Raw genomic sequence first — 25,020 nt, 5'->3', positions numbered from 1 at the left:
TTGTTGTAATAGAAAAAAGGGGGGGGGGGGGGGGGGTAGCTCACAGAATAAAACATTTTTAACAAAGGGGAAAAAAGCGTGAGGTCCACATTCCCATTCATACCAGACCCTTTAGGTCTGGTAGGAATGTTAGGATGGACCCCCTGAAATAAAAAAAAAAAGTGCAAGGGGTTTCCCCCCTAAAAGTCATACCAGGCCCTTTATGTCTTGTAGGAATTTTAAGGGGGATCCCTACCCCAAAAAAATGTGGACCAAATGTGGGCCCCCTCTAACATTCTCAAGCAGACCCTTAATCCGAGCACTGGCTTGTCAGTGCAGGAAAGATGGGAACAAGTGAGCGGCTCCCCTCCCTGCACCATACCAGGCCACATGCCATCAACATGCTGATGGGGACAAGGGCCAAATTTAAACACATGGGAGAAGTTAGCCGTGATGTCACTGATGGCTCCACCCATTTGTTGTCATACAATGACAGGCCACTGTCCTCCAATGACCTGAGAGCAGTAGCGTGTCAATCCATGGCAACAAATGGGCGAATCTAGCCGTGATATCACTACTGGCTCTGCCCATTTGTTGTCACACAATTACATGCTACTTCAATTTTTTCAATTGAAGGACTTTTTCTAAGTCTGGTCTTTTTATTTACATTGTTGTTAACCCTTTAGTGAACAAGTACCCTTTACTCATTGACATGGAGGCAGCATCTGGATGCCCCTTTATGCAAGGAGGTACCTCGATGCAAATAAGTCTCCTGCCCTCAGACCCCTACAACCACAGGTTCAGGGTTGTGGGGAAGAAGCCAGGGTTGTGGGGAAGAAGCCAGGGTTGTGGGGAAGAAGCATGGGGACAAGGTCCTTTTCCAGGAAGTACCCTGGAAAAGCACCATCCCAATACTTTTTTCTATTTTTAACTTGGGGTCCCTCCTAACATTCCTACCAGACCTAAAGGGTACTGTTTTTTTCAGGTTTTGTTTACTATTTGTTTACATTTGTGGAGAGAATGGCTTCAGCCGACTGTTCTTCCCAGCTTCGGGTGTGGCTTCGGCATATGCTTTCGCTCGGCTGAGCTTTTCAGCTGCATTTGGCTGATCTATGGGCTAATGTGAGTAGCCCATACAGCAGTCCTTTGGTTTGGCAGAACTGAAGGGCTCTAGTGGCTGAAGTGAGCTGGAGGATTAGCCAAAGCTTAATCCTTCAGCTCAATAGTGAATAACCCCCTGAATTTAAAAGATAGCATTGAAATACATGTGGGTACCTTAATCTGGATCACAATCTGGTTATTTAATCCTAGTAGTTACAATCTCTACTGAAAACAACTAAGGCGGTTATTCACCTGCCAGCCAAAGTGAAGTGAGCCGAACGCTGTTAAGCTATTCACTTCAACCTTGTACGGCTGATTTCAGCCGTACATTGGCTGCCTTCGGTCAGCTGAACATGCTCTGCATGGAAAAAAATGTTAAAAAAGTTTTTTAAAAATGCAAAAAAATTAAATGAAAAAAGTTAAGAAAAAAAAAAAGAAATTTAAAGCAAAGAAAAAAAAGAAAGAAAGAAAACGAGGCACGCCGACCCAACCGCACGCAATGAACTCCCGGTGGAGCTAGTGGTGACATCACCGCTAGCTCTGCCCAACTGATTACTATTGGCCGGCACCTGCCAGAGTCTTCTAGCAGGTCCCAGGCAAAAAAATCAACTAGGCAGAGCCGGCCATGATGTCACCCTACAACCACAGGTTCAGGGGTGTGGGGAAGAAGCCAGGGTTGTGGGGAAGAAGCCAGGGTTGTGGGGAAGAAGCCAGGGTTGTGGGGAAGAAGCATGGGGACAAGGTCCTTTTCCAGGAAGTACCCTGGAAAAGCACCATCCCAATACTTTTTTCTATTTTTAACTTGGGGTCCCTCCTAACATTCCTACCAGACCTAAAGGGTACTGTTTTTTTCAGGTTTTGTTTACTATTTGTTTACATTTGTGGAGAGAATGGCTTCAGCCGACCGTTCTTCCCAGCTTCGGGTGTGGCTTCGGCATATGCTTTCGCTCGGCTGAGCTTTTCAGCTGCATTTGGCTGATCTATGGGCTAATGTGAGTAGCCCATACAGCAGTCCTTTGGTTTGGCAGAACTGAAGGGCTCTAGTGGCTGAAGTGAGCTGGAGGATTAGCCAAAGCTTAATCCTTCAGCTCAATAGTGAATAACCCCCTGAATTTAAAAGATAGCATTGAAATACATGTGGGTACCTTAATCTGGATCACAATCTGGTTATTTAATCCTAGTAGTTACAATCTCTACTGAAAACAACTAAGGCGGTTATTCACCTGCCAGCCAAAGTGAAGTGAGCCGAACGCTGTTAAGCTATTCACTTCAACCTTGTACGGCTGATTTCAGCCGTACATTGGCTGCCTTCGGTCAGCTGAACATGCTCTGCATGGAAAAAAATGTTAAAAAAGTTTTTTAAAAATGCAAAAAAATTAAATGAAAAAAGTTAAGAAAAAAAAAAAGAAATTTAAAGCAAAGAAAAAAAAGAAAGAAAGAAAACGAGGCACGCCGACCCAACCGCACGCAATGAACTCCCGGTGGAGCTAGTGGTGACATCACCGCTAGCTCTGCCCAACTGATTACTATTGGCCGGCACCTGCCAGAGTCTTCTAGCAGGTCCCAGGCAAAAAAATCAACTAGGCAGAGCCGGCCATGATGGCATGGCCAGCTCTGCCTAGTCGTTATTGTTTAATGACAGTTCAGCATCCCCAGGTCATTTGGGGAGGCTGATCTGTCATTACAACTGGGCGGAGTAAGCCATGAGATCACGACTGGCTCTGCCCAGCTGTCATTTGCGTGGAGATCAGTCGGCTTTGGCCGTACTTTCGCCTGTTACTACAGCTTACCTTCGGCTGTTGTACAGGCTATTGTGAATAGCCCGTACAGCAGCTCTTCAGTTCTACTGAACCAAAGAGCTCAGGTGGCCGAAGCGAGCCGAAGGATCAGCCAAAGCTACGGCTGGATCCTTCGGCTCTATAGTGAATAACCCTCTAAGTTTTACAATCTACCCACATCTGATTCTCCAGCCTGCATATATGTGTAACATAGCTTTACTCTTAAACAATCCAGCCCCACCAATTGGCTATTCAATAATTGCAAAGTATTTCTTTATTTTACATCTAAGAAAATTTAATATTTAACCAGTCAACATAAAATGCAGCAAAATTTGCCATGCAAACATTTTATTTTAACACATAGGTATGCTTATTTTCTTTGCAGCATATGCACTTAAGAAATGCCAATCACCAGCACCTGTGCCAAATGCTGACTTCATTTCTGACAATGATGACTTTGAAATAGGTATCATAAATCATGTTTTATTGATTGATTTTATGCAAGAATAAATATGTTTGTATTTGTTTTTTAATTTAATAAACTTAAAAAAAACAGGTCTCTGTAGGCACTTTGCAGCCCCTGCTCATAGATTTATTTACTGTTTACATATCTATGTGTCTAGCTACAAAGTGCCCCAGGAGCCCCTGAGCCCAGGAAACTCAATAGTTACATTTCAGCTTCGGTCTCTAGCACTGCCAACCTGCAATGCAAGACTCTCTACTGGATACAGACTCAGAGCATTTCAATAAAGAACATATGGGGTCTTTTAGTGCCCTGACTATAAAAACCTGAGTATTATTTGCATATTTATATGACTAGGCTTTTGGGATTCCTGGGTGTTAAAGCATATCTAAATTCATAAATAAAAATTTAATATATTGCAACATACAAATCATTAGATGTGGTGGCTGCATTCGTTTCTCTTTTCCTATTTTCACATGTTGATCCTGAAAATAACACACTTACTGTTCCTTCATATCTACACTCATTTCTCCATTGTATCTATGGGGTAGTCCCCCATACTGTACTTCACACGTCTGCCCATCTTCAACTTCATTACATGGTGAATAAATGGGACTAATCGTTTACACAATAAAGATGAGGATCTTAGTGTTTTCTTCTCTCAGGAAGTGACAAGGACGTACATTTCTGACAAGATCAACAGGTAGTTGCTGAAAATGGTCTCAGCATGGACAAGAAAGCTAATGCAGACACCACATCTATGGATTAGAAATCTGCAATATATTATATTTCAGTTTTTGGACTTAAGGCTTGGGCTTGGGCTTAAAATATTATTTTTTGTGGTTAAGGAAGATAATAAAGAGTACTTTCAAGCATTCCTTAGTGCCTGCTTTTAATGGTTAGCCTAATTTTGTAGCTTTAAAGCTTAATGCCAAGGTTTTTCCCACTTTTGAATTTGGAAGCATAAATATTTCTGTCTAGCTAACAGCAATAAAGTGACTAGGTGCAATAAATAGATCCGTATCAGTTCATATGTATATGGACCATTGGTCACATATTAATTTCTTAGTCATGTTACCCATTAATGGGTGTTCTAACATAAAGCCAGTGACAAACTACACAAACAATTATATGCAGAAAAAACCCTATATTAATAATACCACATATTTATATTGGTCAAAAAGTGCAAAACAGGCATAGATAGTGTATTTTTGATACTGTACCTTAAGCTAATCAAGCATGAATGTTGATGTCTACCTTTTTTAGTTATGTTCCATGTGTGCTACATAATCTGTCATATTCTCTTTGTGTGTTTCTTCCAGATAATTTTCTGTAAACAATGTTTCAATCTATAACTCTTGCTTTATAGGGGATTTTGTAATATACAGGTGCCGTCCAGGGTTTACCTTAATAGGAAATGATATAATAACCTGTAAATTGATTACTCAGCTGCAGTTTGAGGGTTCCTTACCTACCTGTGAAGGTAAGTTAATTAGTTTTCAAATGTGAAACAAAATATAATTAATGCTGGAATATTCAATTCAGGCAATTTGCATTATTACTGATTTTCAAAATTAATGATCCTCCTGTGGCATCTTTGACTGGTAAATTTAAATTATTTACATCTTTCTTAATTTATCTGTCAGTCACTATAAATATAACATGTAAAGTAAATGTGTATTTTTCATAATAGAGAGAGCTTCAAAATAAATTCTTCAGAGTGTAGTTTTGTCCCCAATTAATAAGATAATGCAAATATCAGTTTAAACAATATGAAATAACTTAAAGCAACCAATGTGATTTTCGTTTTTTGAAATAATGACAAAAATAGGATATGTAATTTGGTACTATACGGTACTACATTTGAGATATTGGGGTTGATTTACTAAAGCCAACTAAGCTGTTCACTTTACAAAGGACATTTTCACTTAGTTTAGTGAATGAGGTGACGCTTTGCTGACTTTTATCATCCAATCATGTGTAAACAATAATTCTGTTTTTTTCCTTGGACATGTTTGGGTATTTGCAAAGTGAAATGTCATCACATTCACCAAGCTTGAAGAAACCTACCCTGCAAAGTGCAAATTATCTTGTAAAGTGAACAGCATAATACTGGAGCTTTGCAAATATTTTATACACAATGAACATATTATGTAAAAAAGAGTGGTTGAAAGTGGGCATAGCCATTTAGGTAACATTTGTATCACCACTTATAAAACAGCAATGTTTTCTAAACTTAGAAACACAATTACAACCAGTCAGATCTAATCATGTTTTACATTACACTAAGTTTCCTCATTTTGGAACACAGACAGTAATTTAAAAAACTGACAGTACCTCTAAGCCTTCTCTATTGTGCAGAAAATAAAATGATTTATTTCTGGGGTTGGCATTTAATATTTGAATATAGGTCTAAAAAAATCTTATGTTTAACATATTTTATTAAATGACAATTGTTTCAAGGTTGTCCAGGATCATTACAGGGAAAAAAATAAAATAGCTATACAGTTTTACTGTTATCAATAACATTTTCACCTAATCACATACAGTATATATGGTGAGCTTACAGAATGTTCTTGCAATACAGTTACTTCAATTTGTATGTGAAAAAAAGAAGGAAATCAAAAGCACTTGTGTAATAAATGTTAATGGCCTGGCTCTGATCACTGCACACATGATATATTTAATGCTGAATATGTAGTCTGTAAATAATTTAGCACTGTCTGCATATGAAATCCCTTCTGTTTTATTTTTAGCAGCTTCTTGATAGTAACAATAATTATGTTTTTGTCATTGATCATTCAGTTTGGGAAAGTGTAAAAGTTTATTGTCTGAAGCTTGGCGAAAAGGTCTATAATTACACTGCCAGCAGAAAGTATCCATTGTGAAATTTGGAAACATTCCTAGAATCTGTTATGCTGAATAACATATCTGCTTTTACTACCTTTTACTTTCGAAATACAAGTTGGTCATAAAGAGACAGCAGATTGGAAGACAAGAGTGGTTTTCACTGAGCCATGTTTTATTTTAGCCCAATAGATATCCGTAAATTATATACAAAAAGCCATAGAAAACATTTTAGAGTTCTTCAAAAGTTGTAACTTTATATATTATTTGCTGGAAAAATGAGTAGTATTTTGTCAGAAAACCTATGGTATTAAAAATGTGTAAAACATAATATCTAGAAGAGTTACAAAAAGGTAAAGAAAAGTAAAAGTCATATTGAGAAGTTAGGCTATGAATTGTATTGTGTTTGTGCTTTATACATCTAAGGAAATCTAGAAATTACGACATTTTTAGTTTTGTCCTATGGTAGGAAGAGCCAGGCTATTCATTATCTTCATACTTCTTTTTTATTGATACCTTTCTTCCTTGACCCTAAACACCTAAAACAAAAATAAAAAAAAACAATAGGAAATGAATATTTAATTACACTGAATAACACTAACCTACACTAAATAGCCCAGGATCTGTGATGCAAGAGGGGTATTATGGTAAAAATAATATAGCAGGTGGTATTACAGTAAAAATTATCTTTAGGAGCTTATTAGTAAAATCCCATATTATGTGGGTTTGCTACCTAGGATCTACATGTCTCCTATTGAGTCTGAGCAATTTGATTATTCTTTTAACAAAGAGAACAAGGATCCCACTATGCAGCTGGTAGCAAATGACAAACTTTTCTATTAGGCTGTAGTTGCTTTAAAGCGAAAAATAAATGTAAGACATTAACACCTTTTGCTTCAAAATACCTGGTCCATATTTAGCTGACTTAGAGCCAGTTCATAACAGGTGTGTAGGGGTTGCATTATCCTCCTTTACTAGTGCATCCCCAATGCACTGACAAAGCAATACCTTTTTTTGTAACTGTTTGAGTTGAAAGTACTTTTTTTAAGTGCAGCAATGTGTTACAACTGCATCACACTGCACATTTGTGTTGCTAGCCTAAATCAGGCAATACAAAGAAGCCTTACATTATGGCAGCAAGAGACATTGACTATTCTAACAAAGCTTTGCTATTCTAAAGATTTTACTGTAGAACTTTGCCACCTATGAATATATATTCTAAAATAATGAGTGGGTGAGTATTAATACAAATATAACTTTATTAATAAAAATAAAGTTTTGGAGAAGCACAGAGGATCATTTTCATTACCTGTCTAGATTAGGCTACATAGTGGGTCTCACATGCTACAGAAGCAAAAGCAAATGACCAGATTGCATCTCAGGGATTGAACAGATTTTCCTGAGAACCAATGCTGAAAATGTTGATATGTTGATCAAAACGTCTTTATAGCCTATTCAATAAAGAAATGCAAAAAGCAATGTTGAGCTACATGTAGCAACTCATTTTAGGCATTTCAGCATAATGTGGTTGTAGATGAAGGAAAATGGAATCTTATTGCTGTGATTACTGTTATTTTTACACTTCGCCCTTAGCCCTTTGTCTTACTGAATAACCCTGCTGTATCTTTAGTCAAAATTAGACATTTGTTTTAACCATGTAGACCAGCATGTCAAAATATGTAACTGGCTGCTTGGATCTATCTTTTGTAGCACAATGTCCTGCAAATGAACTGCGACAAGAATCATCCGGGGTCATCCTTAGCCCTGGCTATCCAGAAAACTATCCTAATTCTCAGACATGTTCCTGGAGCATTAAGGTTGAACCTGGCTACAATATATCATTTTTTGTGGATATGTTTCAAAGCGAAAAACAGTTTGATGAACTTGAAGTATTCGATGGTAAGAACAATTACAGTTATAAAACACACACGCACTATTGGCAAGCTGTAATTACAACTGATTGAATAGCTATGGTCAATTATATGCATGCTTAGTATACGGAGTACAAAATAATGTACTGTTAAATTTCGGTTACAGGGAACGTTTTTAAGCTAAATTGATTATAAGTATAATCAGATATTTTGCTAAAATGCTTACTGCACGTATCAAGTAATGTTACAAATATGAGGTAAAACCTATTTTATATTGCATTAAATGCAAAATGATATGACCTAATTTTTATACTAAGGCATGAAAATCATGGCATAAATCACAAGGTGACACTCAATATTGTTTTATTTCATAGTAATAATATTGTAAATTTCCAGGGCAGAGAAATAAAATGTACTTTTCTTTAGAAAAGCCTGGGAGAGCAGCATGACGTAATTTTGCTCAAGTGATTTTCTTACTGTATTCTTTTTAAAGGGCCAGCTGGACAGAGCCCTCTTATTGTGGCATTAAGTGGCAATTTAACGGGGCAACAACATTTTACAAGCAAAAGCAACACTGTTTTTCTTCGCTGGTCAACAGATCATGCTACAAGTAAAAGGGGTTTCAAGATTCGATATTCAGGTTTGTAACAGTATTCAAGATATTCATATTTTATCATCTGTGGACTGAGATTTTTCAGTTGCATTTTTAACAAGCTTTGTGAAAGATTTAATGCATTCAAATGTATTTAGACATAAAGGTTTCTGACTTCCTACATGTCTTTTTATTTCCTAAACCTTATATGTTAATATGTATTTAAAGTGCACCTGTGCCCAGACTATGGGCAGTAAATGATTTACCTATACTTAACAAGCAGTAAAAGAGCAATAAAACAAGCCTGATCTCCTTAGTTTTTTGTAATGTGAAGTAATTCATTCTCTAAGATCCTCACAGATCACAGAAACTGACTGAAACAAGGCTGCAGTATTTCCTAACAGCTTAGAAACACCTGTATATATACATTAGAAGCCCAGCAGGCTTGTGAAAGTAATAGGAAATCACTGTGATAAACTTTAAAGTTGAATTTCTTCATAATGCCTATAGCTGCAAAGGTGACTGAGAGCTTGTTTTAAAGTGTTTTACTGCTTGTTTAGAATATGTAAGTAATTTAATGTGCATAGTCTGGCACAGGTTCACATCAAAGCCAAAACTTTGGGTTTATTTTTAGTTTTTGGTAATGTTGGAAAGAGTAAGAAATCCTGTCTAATTTTTCACTGTCTGTGTCTTCACTTTAGACAGAATTCATCTCACTTCCTTCAGTTTCTGTCTATGGGACAGAAACTGTAGGGAAATTCCTCCAAGGGAAAATTTGTGATAAACAAACAGCCCTTCCCTTAAAAGTTTAGGGTTTAGATATACTTTAATTTATCACAACTACCTGTTCAAAAGTATTAACATTACTTTATTGAGCATGCTTAAAAATGTAACTGCAAATACAAAAATATCATGGACAGTTTTGTTTGTGCATGCCTATAATTACTGCTATATTGTTGTCAATAGCTCTAACAATCTATGGAATAATGTTTTGTTACATAATGAACTCATAAACACTTATACCTTTGATTCTACTATCTTACTACTCATGAACGTTTTGGGATCATAGGAATAGCATAAGGGTGCTATAGGCAGCAATTAAACCAAATCACAGCATCAAAAATGCTAATGTGCATGTTTGTGTTTGATGGAACAATGCTATGCAAAAACAGTAAAAACATTTGTATGTTAAGCCATTTGTCAGTAAATATTGTAAACACTTTATTTATAACTGATCCATTTTATCTACCTATTTTGTTTCACAGCTACCTACTGTAGTTTGCACATGGTAATAAATAATGGTGGTATTTTAAATAAAACGGATATTGAACTTGGTTCAAAAGTTTACTACTACTGTAAGCCAGGATATAAAATGATTGGGAACAGTAACACTACATGTATACGAAAACAAAATGGAATGTATGACTGGGCTTCACCAGCACCAATCTGTAAAGGTATGTCAAGTATAGAGATTAAATATAAATTATATAGATACAGAGATTATTGTCTGGCAAACATTCATTGAAGACATGCAACAAGAACTGTTATAGGATGTTTCATCTTAATCTGGTTTATGCCTTTTTACTCTATGCCAATCTATATTTTGATATCTCTGTAGGCATGCTACAGGAGATGGTAAGAAACATGAGGTCATGCTGCAAGATACTAGGGGCACTTTACATGAGACTGCTAGAGATCACAGTCATTATAATTCCTTTATAAATCAATGCTCTCTACATCCCCCTAAAAATTACTAGAATCATCTTTTTGAATATTGCTTTTAGCAACTTCCATTATAAAGATCAGAGAAAGGAAAAGAGAAAAGTAAATGGACAACAAAAAAAGTAGTAATGTATGCAACAAACCAAATAATTTAAAAAGCAGAATTCAGTCTAAATAATATGTTCTTCCCCTGCCTGAGTAAGGATCTAGGTGGACAAACCAGTGACTAGGTTCTGGAGCCTGTGAACCACACAGTAAGGGCCAAGGAGAAACATACTGCCCATGTACTGCAGTTTGATCACAAGGGCTCTATACAGTATGAAGTATGTATCTAATTTACTGCATTTACAAAAGAACAAATGCTTTTAAAATTGGCGTACATTGGAGTTACTAATAACCAAACACACCTGTCCTATAAACATTATATGTAATCAGTATATATGTGCTGATTACTGGGAGCTGAAAACTGGGGCTGGTATCCCCTATATTCCAGCACCCAGCCTTGTCCATGTTTGGCTGCAGCAGGACATTACGGAGTAAATGACCTAACTAAGGCATTGCATTATAAAATAGCTAAGGCCAGACAGTTGGTGGGATCCAAGCAGGAGGTATTTGGGGAGTTTTACCTCCATTATACCATACCAGTGGATTTCTTGGTATTAAGAAAATTAACCTTGTGTATTACAGCTATTATGCCAGTGAATGTGATTACTTGTTGCTGAGGGAGAGAGTGCAAACACTCTTTCATGGTTCAGAGGAAAATAAGGCAGTAACAGTAAATGTATGAGGTTAAGTTATACCTCAGGGGTTTTGAGCAGTGTGGTTATTAATCTTCAGGTAGAATCTTGAGTTTTTACAACCAGCTAGCTACAGCAGGTTGCAGTGATATTTAAAAAATATATCTAGTTAGGCCTGAGAACAGAAAACATGTGCTGACTTTTATAGCAGTAGCAAAAATGATACTGTATATGGTTACTACTGTGTTTAAGCACAAGATAGCACAGTTTAAGTGTATATAAGTGAAAAGGTAGATAGTGCAGGTGTTGCTTGAAAAATGATTACAAGGTTTGTGTGTCCATCAAGAAAGAAAGTTTAAATGTCAAACTAATTGTTATGCTAGTCATCAGTCACACACCTCAATACGGAGATGGAAATATGATATGGCTTTTCTTTAATTCTTTTGTTGCCTATCAAAAAAAATTGAAGACTCTTGTGAAAAGGAGAATTGGGATAAAAAAAACTTGTTTGGTTCTGTATGATTATGTAGAATGTGTTTGGGTTAAAAAGTTTTTGCAAAGCTATTGCAATATGTTTAGGTGGTTAGTCTGTTGTATGTGTTATTTTTGTTTTTTAGAGGTATGTGTAAAAAGTAATGCTATGCTTATTGGCTTTTTCATGTTTGTGCCAACTTTTCTAAAGGTATCCATTAGACATGTGCACTGCCAAAAAATTTGTTTAGTTTCGTTTCGTTTTAAATTCGGATTTGTGTTATTTCGTTTTTCAGGATTCGGGTGTGAAAGTCAATTCGGATTCGGAATTCGGATTCGGACGAAATTCGGTAGCGTTAGTACGAACGTTCGTTTCGTTTTCTGTTCTTATTCGTTTCTTATTCGTTTCGTTCGTTCGTTTGCAGCAAAAGTGACATTTGAGGGGGAAAAATATTTTTCTCCTCTAATGTCACTTTGCTCCAACGAACTAAACGAATAAGAAACGAATAAGAAACGAATAAGAACAGAAAACGAAACAAACGTTCGTACTAACATTACCGAATTTCGGAAATGGAAATTCGGATTCGTTTGCATTCGTTATGTCTGTAATTCGGAATTCGGATACATCCGAATGTCCGAATTTCCGAAAATTCGTCCGAATTTCGATTCGGAACGAAACGAATCGCATATGTCTAGTATCCATCTGATGCTGAGTAGAATATTCCAACACTTTGTTAAAGTTTATAAACCCTCACGTAGGTTTCCCTTCATGTGAATTTTTGTTAAGCTGTAGATTAAATCCTTTTTCCTCCTAATTTGATTAAAGAATGATATTAGTCCCCTGAGCTTAAACCTAGAACTTTTGTATGCAGTGTTATCTGTACTATTATGTTACATAGTTACATAGTATTTGAGGTTGAATAAAGACATTAGTCCATCAAGTCCAACCTATTAGGATTTATTTTATTTGCCAGACTTCTAGCGTTGGTGCACATACATTTGATTCCTCTCTTCTTGTGGGACAAAAGTTTACTACCATGGAGGTCCTTTCCTTCATCCTAGCACCCAGGTCTCTGAACTCCTGTTTTAGGACACTCCAATTTCCTCCTATTTTGTCATTGGTGCCGATGTGCACCATGAAAGCGGGGTCGTGCCCAACCGCATCTAGTAATCTGTCAATTTGTTCCGCAATGTGTCGAACACGAGCCCCCGGCAGGCAGCACACTGTTCGACGCTCACGGTTCCGATGACAGATTACCCTGTCAGTCCGTCTGATGATGGAGTCTCCCACCACCAGGATCTGCTTCTCCTGACCCTCCATCCTGCTCCCGTCCTCGCCGGAGCACTTACTCCCCCTGTGGATATAGGATGAGTCGTGCTCCAGCAGTGTCCCCCCTGAACTGATGTCCCCAACATCCTGCAACTTGGCAAATTTATTGGGGTGAATCAGATCAGGGCTAACCTCTCTAGCTCTCTTCCCCCCCGCCTTCTAATACTAACCCAGCTACCCACCTCTGGATCCCGCTGCTCCAACCCCCCCTCCTCAGCCTGACCCCCCTCCACGACAGCCTGGTGCGTTAAGTCCAGACTCTGAATCCATTATAAAATTATATTCTATTTGCCTTTAGTAAATCAACCCCGAGGATTATTGTTTGAATACCTGTTCTAGCCCCAAAACTGTCACATACAGAGCTTAAAGTATAATTTGTACATACATCACCAACCAACTTAATGCATTCGAACTCCAAGAATTAAAAGCAAATTCATACACCTATTTACCAAAAAAAATTGGTAATTATACAAGATACAGATTTCTACATGTCCTTCTGTTGCTACATTTTATTCATTGGTATGTGAAAAAAGAGACTATTCATTAACATAGTACAGAAAGGAGAGGGATTGGGAAGGCTTTTTATATAGCATAACAGTTTATTGAAAGAAAGATGTAATAACACAAACATTCCAAGTATGACATTGGTGGGGGAAAACATTTACAGAGCAAAATGGTTGCTGAGATCCCAGTAGCTTAACAATTATCTAATGCATGTAAAATATACATTGGTGGAGCAATGATTAGTGTCATTATCTTATAAAAGAGAAAACCGAAAAAGTTAGGTAGAAACACATTCAACATGTGAAAACATCGCACATCAAAACAAGATTAAAACTAAATTGAACCATTAAAGGTAAGCATATATCTTAGATATGTTCTCATATGTTACCAATGAGTAGGAAGGCAAAATGTCTAAGATAGAGGTACAAAGGAGAAGAAGAGATATAGATCAAGGGAAGGTCCAAGAACAAGGATACAGTAGTACTAAGAGGGTAGAGGTAAGGAAAGAAAATATATACCAAAGTTCCCGAGTGATGGTAAGTATCATTTACCTGTCAATGTATAGCCAGTCATAGCGAGAATAAAAGATTCTAAACCAGTTTTATGGTTTATAGATAAATCATTGTGTATTAAAGTGTACCAGTCATCTAAAGTTGCCTTTGGGTCAATGGATTGGAATTTCTTGTCTAACATGTCCGTAGATAGAAATTTGAACAAAATAAGTTATAAGTTTGAAAGTTGGGGTAATCTTTCAGGATCCAGTGTTGTAAAATAATTTTTTTAGCCCCAAGTAAACAGAGGTGTTCCCAACGATTTAGAGAGGACTTCCGAGGCCTGGGTGCAAGCGGGGGTCATGAAATAGACATATTAATGGGTGTACATCTCATTTAATGACTGTAATGGATTGCATATAGGACAATGTGGGAGACCAGAATGATTAAATAGTTGAGCAAATAACATGTGGTAATTTTGTGGATGCGGTGGCAGCCTTGAGTAATCTTGTGGTTAACAAGATCCAGGGGTGGTTGAAGAAACAAGGCCGTGAAGGCAGTTTTAATTAATTACTACAATATATTGCTGTAGATCTGCTAATCAGCTATAACAATTATAGCTCAAGAAATTGTAAGGTATCATACTGCCTTTTTCTTTTTTTCATCTATCAAATTAAACATTTGTAAATAAACCTTTTATATTTAAATGCTCTATTTTTTTTTAGAAATCACTATATAATTAGCAAAAACATGTCTGTTTTCTTCTTTGAATTTCCATTTGTATATATAAAATAATGATATGCCAGCACTTTTCCAAATTGTTTGTTAACTCTCAGAAAAATATACACAGTAATATGTGTCTCAACAATAGTATATTGTGGATGAGAAATCTTTAATTGGTTAAGATTATCTCCGAGCCAGGTGACATTATTCCCATTCTGTCAATTACCTCAAATGTACTTAGAATGAAGTACTTGAAGCTTCCCGCTAATTGAAGGGGTCTTTGAAAGAAATTTCAACATATGACTTTCAAACCACCTCTGAATTAATTAAATCTGCCTTCACAAAATTCAGCTAGTACTCAGCTTATCTGTTTTTAGCTTCATAGCAAATACTATTGTAAAAGTGCATTCATTTGTATGCAGTGAATGGAAGCAAAGTAAAAAAAAACTGCAAAAACAACTTAAACATTTCTATACATACTATAACGTTCCAGTATTGCAATGCACATACAGACAACATACAGAGAGGGATATTTAAACAGCACCATACTTCCCAAAAGTAAAGTATTTCACAGAAAACACTCACATATTAGTTTAGTGAAGCAGGATCATTAAAATCTAAAACTCGTTTGCTTTTTAGTTACCTGATTTCTAAAATTTAATTGCTAGAGATGAGCGACGTGTGTAGGGCAAAAACTGGTCAAATTGCAGAACGCACTCTGTCCAAAACATTGTATTTTGTTTTGGATAGAGGAATGATTAGAGCATCTGTCAGGTTTTTTTTTATCCCTACTGAGGAAATGTCCCCCCACTTCTTGTCAGAAAAGGAAGTGATGGGAAATCTCTTTAATGTGAATGTAGATAATAACTTTTTAGTAGAGTGATGAAGAGTATTTGTTGGTTTCCATGCCTTCCAGTGACAACTGCACCCACATTTCTTGTATGGGAAACAAAGGGGCAGGAAGTGAAGGACAATATTCCAAAAAAAGTTCACAGAGAGACATATAACCTTGAAATAAAGTTTTAATTTACTGTATACAATATTGGCTGCAGGTTAACTTTAATGAGTTTATTTTGAGTTGTATTTTAGTTACAGTATGATATGTTGTGCCATGAACTGGCTATTTTTATGCCTGTGGAAGTTCACCAGTGAAATCTCTGCAGAATATTTCACAATTCATTTTATTCCTTGTTGTTCCAGTTGTCCTGCTACAGCCAGGCTGTTTTGTTCCATTTCATAAAGTATCCAGAGAACAGGGCACCTTACTATTGCCATGATAGCTACATGGACTTAGAAAACACTGAAACCATTGGTTCAGTGTGACACCCAGAGCACTAGCATCTTCAAAAGCAGAAGTCTGCAGTGGTCTACCGTCTTAGTAGTTTGTCTCCAGGAAACTACCAGAACTGTGTCATCTAGATGTCAGATATTAGCAGATGTGTTAACAATGGTGAATCTACCATGAGACAAAGTTAGCACTTTATGTCATGTAGACCAAGGCAGCTGTGCAAAAGTCTAACATTGCCTCATTGCTGTTTATATGAGAAATAACCGTATTGTTGTTTGTTAAGCTCATTTCTTTATTGCAGAGATGTTGATACAAGGGGCCAAGTGTGAGCTGGGAGGAAATGCACAGGCAGATAGATCTCCCCACCTCAAGCTGTGGAAGCACAGACAAAGATGATGCTGCTTTTCTAGAGGGAGATTCCTAAACTACTTTCCAGTAATCTCCATGAGCTATACAGAGTATTTCCTGATGTCAGAAATACTTATTTTCATCTCTTAAAAGAATCACTAAATTATCCTTTCTTTGAGTGTTGCATAAGACTATCAGATTGGGGCAAGATTTTTTGTATGTGACCAGTGTAAATAGATACATGCTGATTCTGGTAGTTGTACTGAACTGTGAGAACAACTAGCTACTAGACATGTGCGATTCGTTTTCGGACGAATTTTCGGAAATTCGGAGATTCGGATGCTTCCGAATTACAGCTAAGACGAATGCAAACAAATCCGAAATTCGTTATTGCATGAATTTCGATGCAGCAAAATGACATTAGAAAAAAAAATGACAACATTTTCCCTCTACAACATTTCTATGGTCAAAGTTTCAGAGTAAATAGTGTAGTGGTTAGCGTACAGGTTTGCCATTGTCAAGGTCGCAGGTTCTAATCCAGGGCCGGGTAGAGTAATGGATAAAGTTTTGTTTTTTTTCTTTGCTTTTGAATTGGCATTCTCCTAACATTCCTACCAGACCTAGTTTTCGCCGTGTTCGGGTGGTTGTCTGCGGCCAAAAAAAAGAAACTTTGTTTCAAAACTAAACTAAACAATTTTTTTGCTGGTGCACATGTCTACTAGCTACATTTAGCAACATGATTATTTTTTATTCCCAATAATATTGTTCAATTTCAGATGATGTCCTCTCTTACAATATACTATTGACTCAAGTACCATGATATATTTGTCTGTGATGTTCTTTCCTAAAATGTTTATTCATAGAGGAAAGGACAGATTAGCTGGGCTGTATTTGACAGAAGGGAAGCTGGAGTCACTCCTGACGTGATGTGTGACAAGGATACTATTGACATCAAGTTGCTCAAAAGCCATGTTTCTTTCCAGTGTGTTGTGCTTCCATCACCTGCTATCTTTCACCCTGATACATATTTCTCAGGGTGAGCAACTTGTATGCCATTTGCAGCTTTCCCAAAGCAAGGACCCTGTAAAGAAGGTACACATAATTATTGTCAAAAAATGTAATAGATTCTTTATTACAGCCATTATAAAGGATACATTGTAAAAATTATAGTTATCCGGGTGCCATGCTCATCCATTGGCTTTAATGCTTTTTGTCCCACTGACATGGAACAAGTATGAACATCAGGAATTTTGACTTTGCTCTGATTTCACTAGTTGCATGCTTGTTCTAGGTTAGTGATTCAAAAGTTGAAGTTAGATATGGCCGAGTAGCTAGCATTTTCAGAAGTAGGTCAACATGGCAACCTCCATGTTTCTTTTTGTACAGGTGTACTTGGAGTTCAAACTGGAGCAGTTTTAACATTCCAAAGAGCAGCCTCTTATGGTGGAGCTTGGTAACATTTAAGTAGCTAGCAAGGTTAGAAGTTCCCCAAAGATTGCAACGCAGTTATGGTAGTAGGGATGGAGATGGAAAAGGTTTAATTGCTGCAGATTTTTTCCAGTATGCATATTTTGGTCTCCAAGAATTTTGAAGTTAATAATATTTAAAGTTATGTATGTTTTTTAAAAATATAATTCATAAAATACTTAACCTTTATTTTTATTTTCAGCTATATCCTGTGGACTTGCTAAGCCACCTGGAAATGGCTCGGTATCTGGAAATGAGTTTACTTTGGGAAGCAAAGTGATATATGAATGTAATGAAGGCTACAGATTACAATCTAGTCAACAATCAACAGCAGTATGTCAAGAAGATGGATCATGGAGTAATGTAGGCAAACCACCTGTTTGTCAGCGTAAGTGTATCAGAATGTTTCTTGTTTTTTTAATATATAATCAAATTGCTTGTCATGTATTCAGGATTCAGTTGAACAGATTCTATAAAGCTAGTCAAATGTAAAAGATCTGAGTTATTTTGAAAATACATACGTATACGGTTCTTTTAGGAACATTTCCATTGGAATTATTTGAATACAAATAACACAAAACAAGCTCTGAAATCGTGTTTTTTTAAATCTTATTGTTTACAAAAATAAATTTTTCTAGTTGGTAATATTCTGTCATGCTGATTTCCTTTTTCAAAACTAAAATGGAAAGCCCCTTCCCTTATTGGTACTGGTCATCAATATAATGGGTTTTACCCTTCAAATCCATATCAGACTAGTTTTTTAGGTATGTATGCTGACATTTTGCATAGCCAGAAGAAATCACTGTGTTTATTTTCTGTTGAAATGGCAACAACAGCCAATAGGAATACTATTCAAGATTGTTGCCGTATCTGTGATTGTGGTGACCACTGACAACCATCAATGCTGCTGAGTGTTGTGTGTGGAACACTTTCCATTTGTTTTTACAAATATTAAAAAAATTATAGTTGATCTGGTTTTACAAAGCCCTCATGGTCTGATAATATTATCAATAATAATAGTTATTATCATTATCACTTTGATTAAAGTTGCATTTTTCTTCTATATATGCATAAAACAATGATTAAAGGTTACCATTATATTTCAGCATCAGATATTTGGTTGGGTTTTTCGTGTAATAGGACATACACTTTGAAAATATAAATCTTTTCGTAAGGAAGACATTATTACCAATGCCAGTTTTTAATATTATGAGTCGTTGATCAAACTTACTAATGTGTATGTTCTTATTGAACTAGCAATACTGTAAAAACTGAAATGCCTTTAAAAGAGATATTTATCATTGCTATTTTCTGAAGCTACAGTGATCAGAGCTTTACCGAAAGCAAGACAATTACATGGCCTTGTCAGTTTAATTTACTTTTCACTTTTAAAGGGAAGGCTGAGTGGGGGATTTGAACACTTATATTGATTAAAGGGCTTATATTATGATGCTATCATGGGAATTACTAATTAATATATCCGGTTTTGTGTATGGCTTACACAAACATCATGCTGAATATCTTTAATACTGTGGCTATGATAATTTGTTTTAGTGCCTTTAACACTTTTTTTACTTCCCATTGTTACCTGGATTTTTATGGGAAGAATTTCTGTCATTATCAATGACTGATTTAAAAAAAAAGAAAAACAAGATTCAGAGATTTTAAATCTTCACAAGAAATGTATTTTCTCTTCCTGTTCTCTCTGACACCCATCACCTGGAAAGGAAGTTAGCAAAAATAATTTTCTAACAGGCACAGACATCAATAAAATCCTGCTAGACTTTCAAAACTTTGTCATGCTAAGAAAATGTTCTATTCTTGCTACTTTTGCCTCTTTTGGGTGGATTTCCTCTCATTTTGGGTCCACCTAAAACCTATAATATAGGCATGAAATCTGGAAAAATCTCTTAAAGACCATCTCCATTTTCATTTGGGGTATGGAATTTCAAAACAGCACAAAAGGTACATGGGATGTAATTCTTACATACTGGTGTTAATAATCCACAATCCAGATTTTTGTAAAGTGAACATTCCCCTGTTTTAACTACTTAGGTTAAAATAGAAATTTCTCCTGCATACATTTTCAAAATGTATGCAAAGCCCCACTACCATATAAAGGTGTAATGGAAGTGGTAAAATGTGGTTCCTAACTTAAAATTATCTTGGCTCCCAATTATGGAAAGTATGTAGCAATGCATAAATTGAAACCAGGTCACCCTAGGAGACTGCCCTCTCCCATTTAAGGGAAAATCAACACACCAGAAGCCAAACATCGCACAAGGCAGCTTAAAACCTCTAATGTGATTATTTACCAAATAAAACAATTAAACAATGGCAACCATTCTGATCAATTTAAAACTAGCAGAAAGGGAATATGTGCATGTTGGAATGGCATGGTTGCAGTTGCTGGAGTGAGTCAACTGAGTATAGTGGTGCACGCTCAGTTCAAGCTACAGTCATTGAAGTCTATAAGAGCTGAATCTGGCTTTTTTTGCTTGCCTTTTTAATAAAAGGGCACCACCATGGGGGACATGTGCCGCTGCAAATAATTAAAAAAATATAATTTAGCAGAGAGGGGATCTTTTCATGAGGCTTAAACGGTAACATTGAAAATACACAGATCCTTTGAATAACATGCTTGGGAAATGACCTAAAGTTTCTGTTACAGAACAGTACAATGTGGTCCTTTTAAAACATTTTATATAGGAGTTCCCCTAAAATTTCCAACCATTCCTTTATCAAGACATGCAGCCTGGTTAGCCAAGCAAAGGGATGGCATTAAGTTTGTGGCCTCCCCTTTATGAACCATACCAGGCCACATGCCTTTCAACATGCTAGGGGGGACCAAGCCCAATATTGAGGGACTATATATATTTGCCCCTGTCTCAAGGGAATGAGTACAGGGGTATCAATTCCCAGAAAGAGCTAAAAGTAAATAAAGACACCCAAACCATTAAAAAAGTCATTTTTTGCCACAAGATGTAAATAAAAATGTAAATAATGTCCTGCCATGTGAATCTATTCTCAATTGTGTCATTCAGTGATGTAAATCCATCAACAAACACAATGATCAGCCGTCTGATGATTTTGCCTCACTCTACTACCATCACTATATGACAGAATCCCCAACACTGTTGTATTGTAAACAACAGCACCAGGGATCCTGGGTGACTTTACTGACCAAATCTGGTTGTGACCATATTTTGTCAATGACTTCTACTGGGATACCCAGCTGTTTCCATACAGCAGATGGTGTCACGGTGCGGCCATAAAAATATCCTTTATTTTTTGGCCTGTCATAGGATATCATGAGCCAATTCATTTATTTTAGTGAATACTGTCTGAAAAGTCAATTAATTTCTTTTAGTGAAGGCTGTCTCCAAGCTGAACACAAAATCTGCATATATCCTCGTTAACTATCTAGTGTTAATTAAATAAGATGTAGGTTTGTTGGGCTTCCCCAGCAGGGAAGCATTTAGCAATCCATTTACCAATGTATATTCATCCTGAAGTCTCTAGACAAAATGTCTCTGGGTGAGTTTGTCACCAGAGGGAAAGGGTGTCACCTCACCTTGTATGTATTTCAATGTTGAAAATGTTTAAAAAAGGTAATATGTCATAACTCTTGTCCCATACATGATATGATCGTAGAACCTTCAGGGAAAGAACGGTGGCACCAAGGTGAATTGAATGGCACCAATCATCAGAGGTCTACCATACCGTAATGCAGAGTTCTGATAATTGGGTCTCTTTATGGTGTTTCTGGTTCTGTTCGCTGCAGAGTGCCGGAGTTTGGACTCTGCAGATAGCAGAACAATAGCTGGAACCAGAGCCATCACTTTCGGATCCATAGTGCATAACTGGAACAGTTATGAGGGTTCCAAGATGATGAATAGAACAAGAATATCTGAGACGCAGGGGGTAATATTCTCTTTCCAGCCCCTTTTGGTCTGATTGGCTGATCTCAGGGGGTGGAAACTGGTTTTTGATCTTCACAAGTATAATAATGGAGATCCAAAGCCAACAAATTGTCACATTCAAGGGGTCCATGCACACATGGGAGTGTGTCCACGTTTCTCTATCCAACAAATATATTTGTGAGCTCCTCTGGGGAAATCTGTTGTGGGAAAAGATTTGGGGGTCCCTTTAGACCACACATAGCAATAGCATGCAATTTCAAGCTGCAGCTAACAAAGACTTTCAGACTACTCTCATGTATTCAAAAGGCTATTTGCTCTAGAGACACATCCCTAATTCAACCACTATACAAAACACTGGTTCAGCCTCATCTTGTGTATGCGGTTCAGTTGTGGCCACTAATTCACAGGAAAGATGTCTTTGAACTTGAGAGTTTTCTGAAAACCAACCAACCAACAGTTATGTGGCTATCTTAAGACCCGGCTGACGATAGTCAAGTAAAGTAGCTATGGACATGTGCATGCATGTTGACTAGCTTATGATCAGTGTATAATTGAAGGTGTTCCTGAGGTAGGTGGACATATTGGCGCAGGCCCCGGGGAACCTGAGGGGCCAAACGATGCTACCGGCCACTTGTCAACTGTCGGTTAATCAGATACCACATGGAGATACCACAAAAAGGAAGGGGGGATCAAGCCTCGGCAACGTTCGCTGTTTGCGTGGCTGCTGCCCACCCCCTTAGGAGGAGTTCTGTAGTAGGGCGGTGAATTCGGCCATCTGGGTAAAGTCAGTCCAATAGAACCACGTCTTGCAGTGTCTAGCATGTTGGCCTCTTCCGGACCAGACCAGGTCCTCCATTCTCTCCACCTCTCCAACTTTGTGAAGCCACATGGACATCGTGGGTGCCTGGGACGATTTCCACAAGGCTGGAATACAGCAGCATGCTGCGTTCAGGAGGTGTGGAAGGATAGACATTTTATAGTGTTTTCTGGGGAAGGAGTTGTGGTGGAGGAGAAAAAAGGCTGGGTCCCATGGGATTTCTCTGTCCGTGAATTTACCCAGTAAGGACTTCACAGAAGACCAGAATGGGGTCACTCTCGGGCAGGACCAGAAAATATGGAGTAAGTCACCGGGGGCTTCGTTACAGCGCCAGCCACAGTTGGGCACAGATGGGTACATTGAGTGGAGGAGCTAGGGAGTCCTGTAACAGCGAGTGAGGAGTTTAAACCCTGATTCCTGGACTCTCGTATGAATGGAGGATTTAAGGGAGAAGTACTGAAGTCTCGCTATTTGGGTAGAGGTGAAACTAACACCTAGATCCCGTTCCCATTTACGGATGTAGGCGGGGACACTATCTCCTATAGGAGTATTCAACAGAGAAGTCATGAATGAGACCGCATGTCTAAGGTGGTCTAATTTATCGCATTCCGATTCAAAGGCCGTGAGAGGGCGAGAAAAGTCAGTGGCAGGGGGTAACGCGTGGAGGAAGTGGGAGAGCTGTATATTCCTCCAGAAACCAAGTGTGGCTGTTTTAGAGTCCGACAATAGGAGAGTTCTGGAAGGCCATGAGTCGTGTTGTATAAAGTGCTTTGCCCTGAAACAGTTTGATAGTCTGAGTGATTTAAAGGCCCCGTCCTCCAGTCCTGGGGTGAAACCCGGGTTGCCCAGTATTGGGAAGAGGGGGGAGGGATGTGGTGAGACAGTAGGAGTGTCAAAAACCTTCCTACAAACCTTCCAGGTGGCCCCAACTGTCGGATGGGAACTGATCTCCATTGCGAGAACACCCTATTGAGCGATTTCAAGTACCAAGGGGGTATACGGATAGGTAGAGCTTGAAATAAATAAAAGGATTCGGGGCATAATGTTCATTATAATAATATTGCATCTACCGAACCAGGAGAAACGGCCCATGGTCCATTGGAGTAAGTCCTGTCGTATCTTAAGGAGTAGCGGGGGGAAGTTGAGACTAAATGTCTCGGAGAGATTTCTGGGTATTTTCGTGTCCAGGTACGTGATTGCCGAGGTAGACCATCTGAAGGCGAAAGACGCGCGGAGCCCATGAGCCGCCGACGTGGGGATAGTGACATTGAGCGCCTCCGATTTGGAATAGTTTATTAAAAAATTGGAGAGGGTTCCAAATTGGCGAAATTCTTCTACTAAATTGGGCAGGGAGATGACAGGGTTAGAGAGAAAGAATAGTAGGTCATCCGCAAAGGCTGCTACTTTTTGGGAGGTCGATGGTCCGGTGGGAATGCCCATGATATCTGTATGGGATCGAATTTTACAAAGCTCCAGGGTTAAAATAAATAAGAGGGGGGACAGGGGGCATCCCTGTCTCGTGCCATTACCAATTTCTAGGGGTTGGGACAGGGAGCCATTAATTTTGACCTGTGCTGTAGGGTGAGAGTAGATCCCCCTGATCCATGCCAACATCCTATTACCCAGTCCTAGATATTGCAGGACTGAGTCCATGTACTGCCAATTCACCCTGTCAAAGGCCTTTTCGGCATCCGTGGACAGTATCATGAGGGGTATGGATCTGGAGTTAGCAGCATGGAGAGTAGCTAGGACTCTTGTGGTATTGTCTCGGGCTTCCCTCATGGGTACAAAGCCCGATTGGTCAGGGTGTATTACTGCAGGCATCAGGGGGGCTAACCTGGACGCCAGAATTTTAGTAAATAGCTTGAGGTCTACGTTTAAGAGAGAAATGGGCCTATAGCTAGCGCAAGCGAGGGGGTCTTTACCTTCCTTGGGTATCACTGTAATATGGGCTCTGAGGGTATCCAATGGGAAAGCACCCCCAAATCCCACCCCGTTAAATGCTTCAATAAAATAGGGGGATAGGAGGTCCTGGTATGTTTTATAGTAGGCCAGGGTGAAGCCGTCGGGACCAGGCGCTTTCCCGGTAGCAGTCTGTGAGATGGCCAGAGCTAGCTCCTCAGAGGTTAAGGGGGAATCTAGGACCGAGATAGCCTTATTCGAGAGTCGAGGCATTCCGGAGTCCTCAAGGTACTCGTTTATGATTTCCGGGAGAGGACGGTCACCCTGGGATACAGAATCGGCCTTAAGGTTATAGAGGGACGTATAGTACTGTCTAAATGCCTCTGCGATGTCCTTGTTTGTGGAAACTTTAGATTGGGTGCGGGTCATAATTTCCGGGATAAAAGCCCGACCAAGGAGTTTCTCACATTTGTCACCAAATTCGTAGAAGCTTCTACATTTGGTTAGCACATTTTTAGTTTTGAACATGTATAGGGATTGCAGGCGGAGCCTTAAGGACGTCAGTTCCCCCAGAGCTCCAACCGCTAGAGTACGTTTATGAAGAGTCTCGAGGGTATGGATCTTAGCAAGCAGGTCAGTAATCTGTGTCAGTCTAGCGCGTTTAAC

At 38.3% G+C, this 25,020-nt stretch overlaps 1 protein-coding gene across 1 annotated transcript in view; it reads left to right on the top strand.

The window, feature by feature from the left end:
* CSMD1 (CUB and Sushi multiple domains 1) overlaps positions 1-25,020 on the top strand; it is an 880,549-nt gene that overhangs the window by 765,446 nt on the left and 90,083 nt on the right. The window contains exons 44-49 of the mRNA XM_018562582.1: positions 3,244-3,324; positions 4,691-4,804; positions 7,879-8,067; positions 8,533-8,679; positions 9,897-10,085; positions 17,915-18,100. Coding sequence (XP_018418084.1) covers positions 3,244-3,324; positions 4,691-4,804; positions 7,879-8,067; positions 8,533-8,679; positions 9,897-10,085; positions 17,915-18,100 — 906 coding nt within the window. The remainder of the gene's footprint in view (positions 1-3,243; positions 3,325-4,690; positions 4,805-7,878; positions 8,068-8,532; positions 8,680-9,896; positions 10,086-17,914; positions 18,101-25,020) is intronic.

Source organism: Nanorana parkeri, unplaced genomic scaffold, assembly GCF_000935625.1.
Source record: "Nanorana parkeri isolate BGI_ZX_2015 unplaced genomic scaffold, ASM93562v1 scaffold586, whole genome shotgun sequence".
NCBI lineage: Eukaryota > Metazoa > Chordata > Amphibia > Anura > Dicroglossidae > Nanorana > Nanorana parkeri.
Note: the sequence above shows the minus strand (reverse complement) of the source record. Positions and strands in the feature narration are given on the sequence as shown.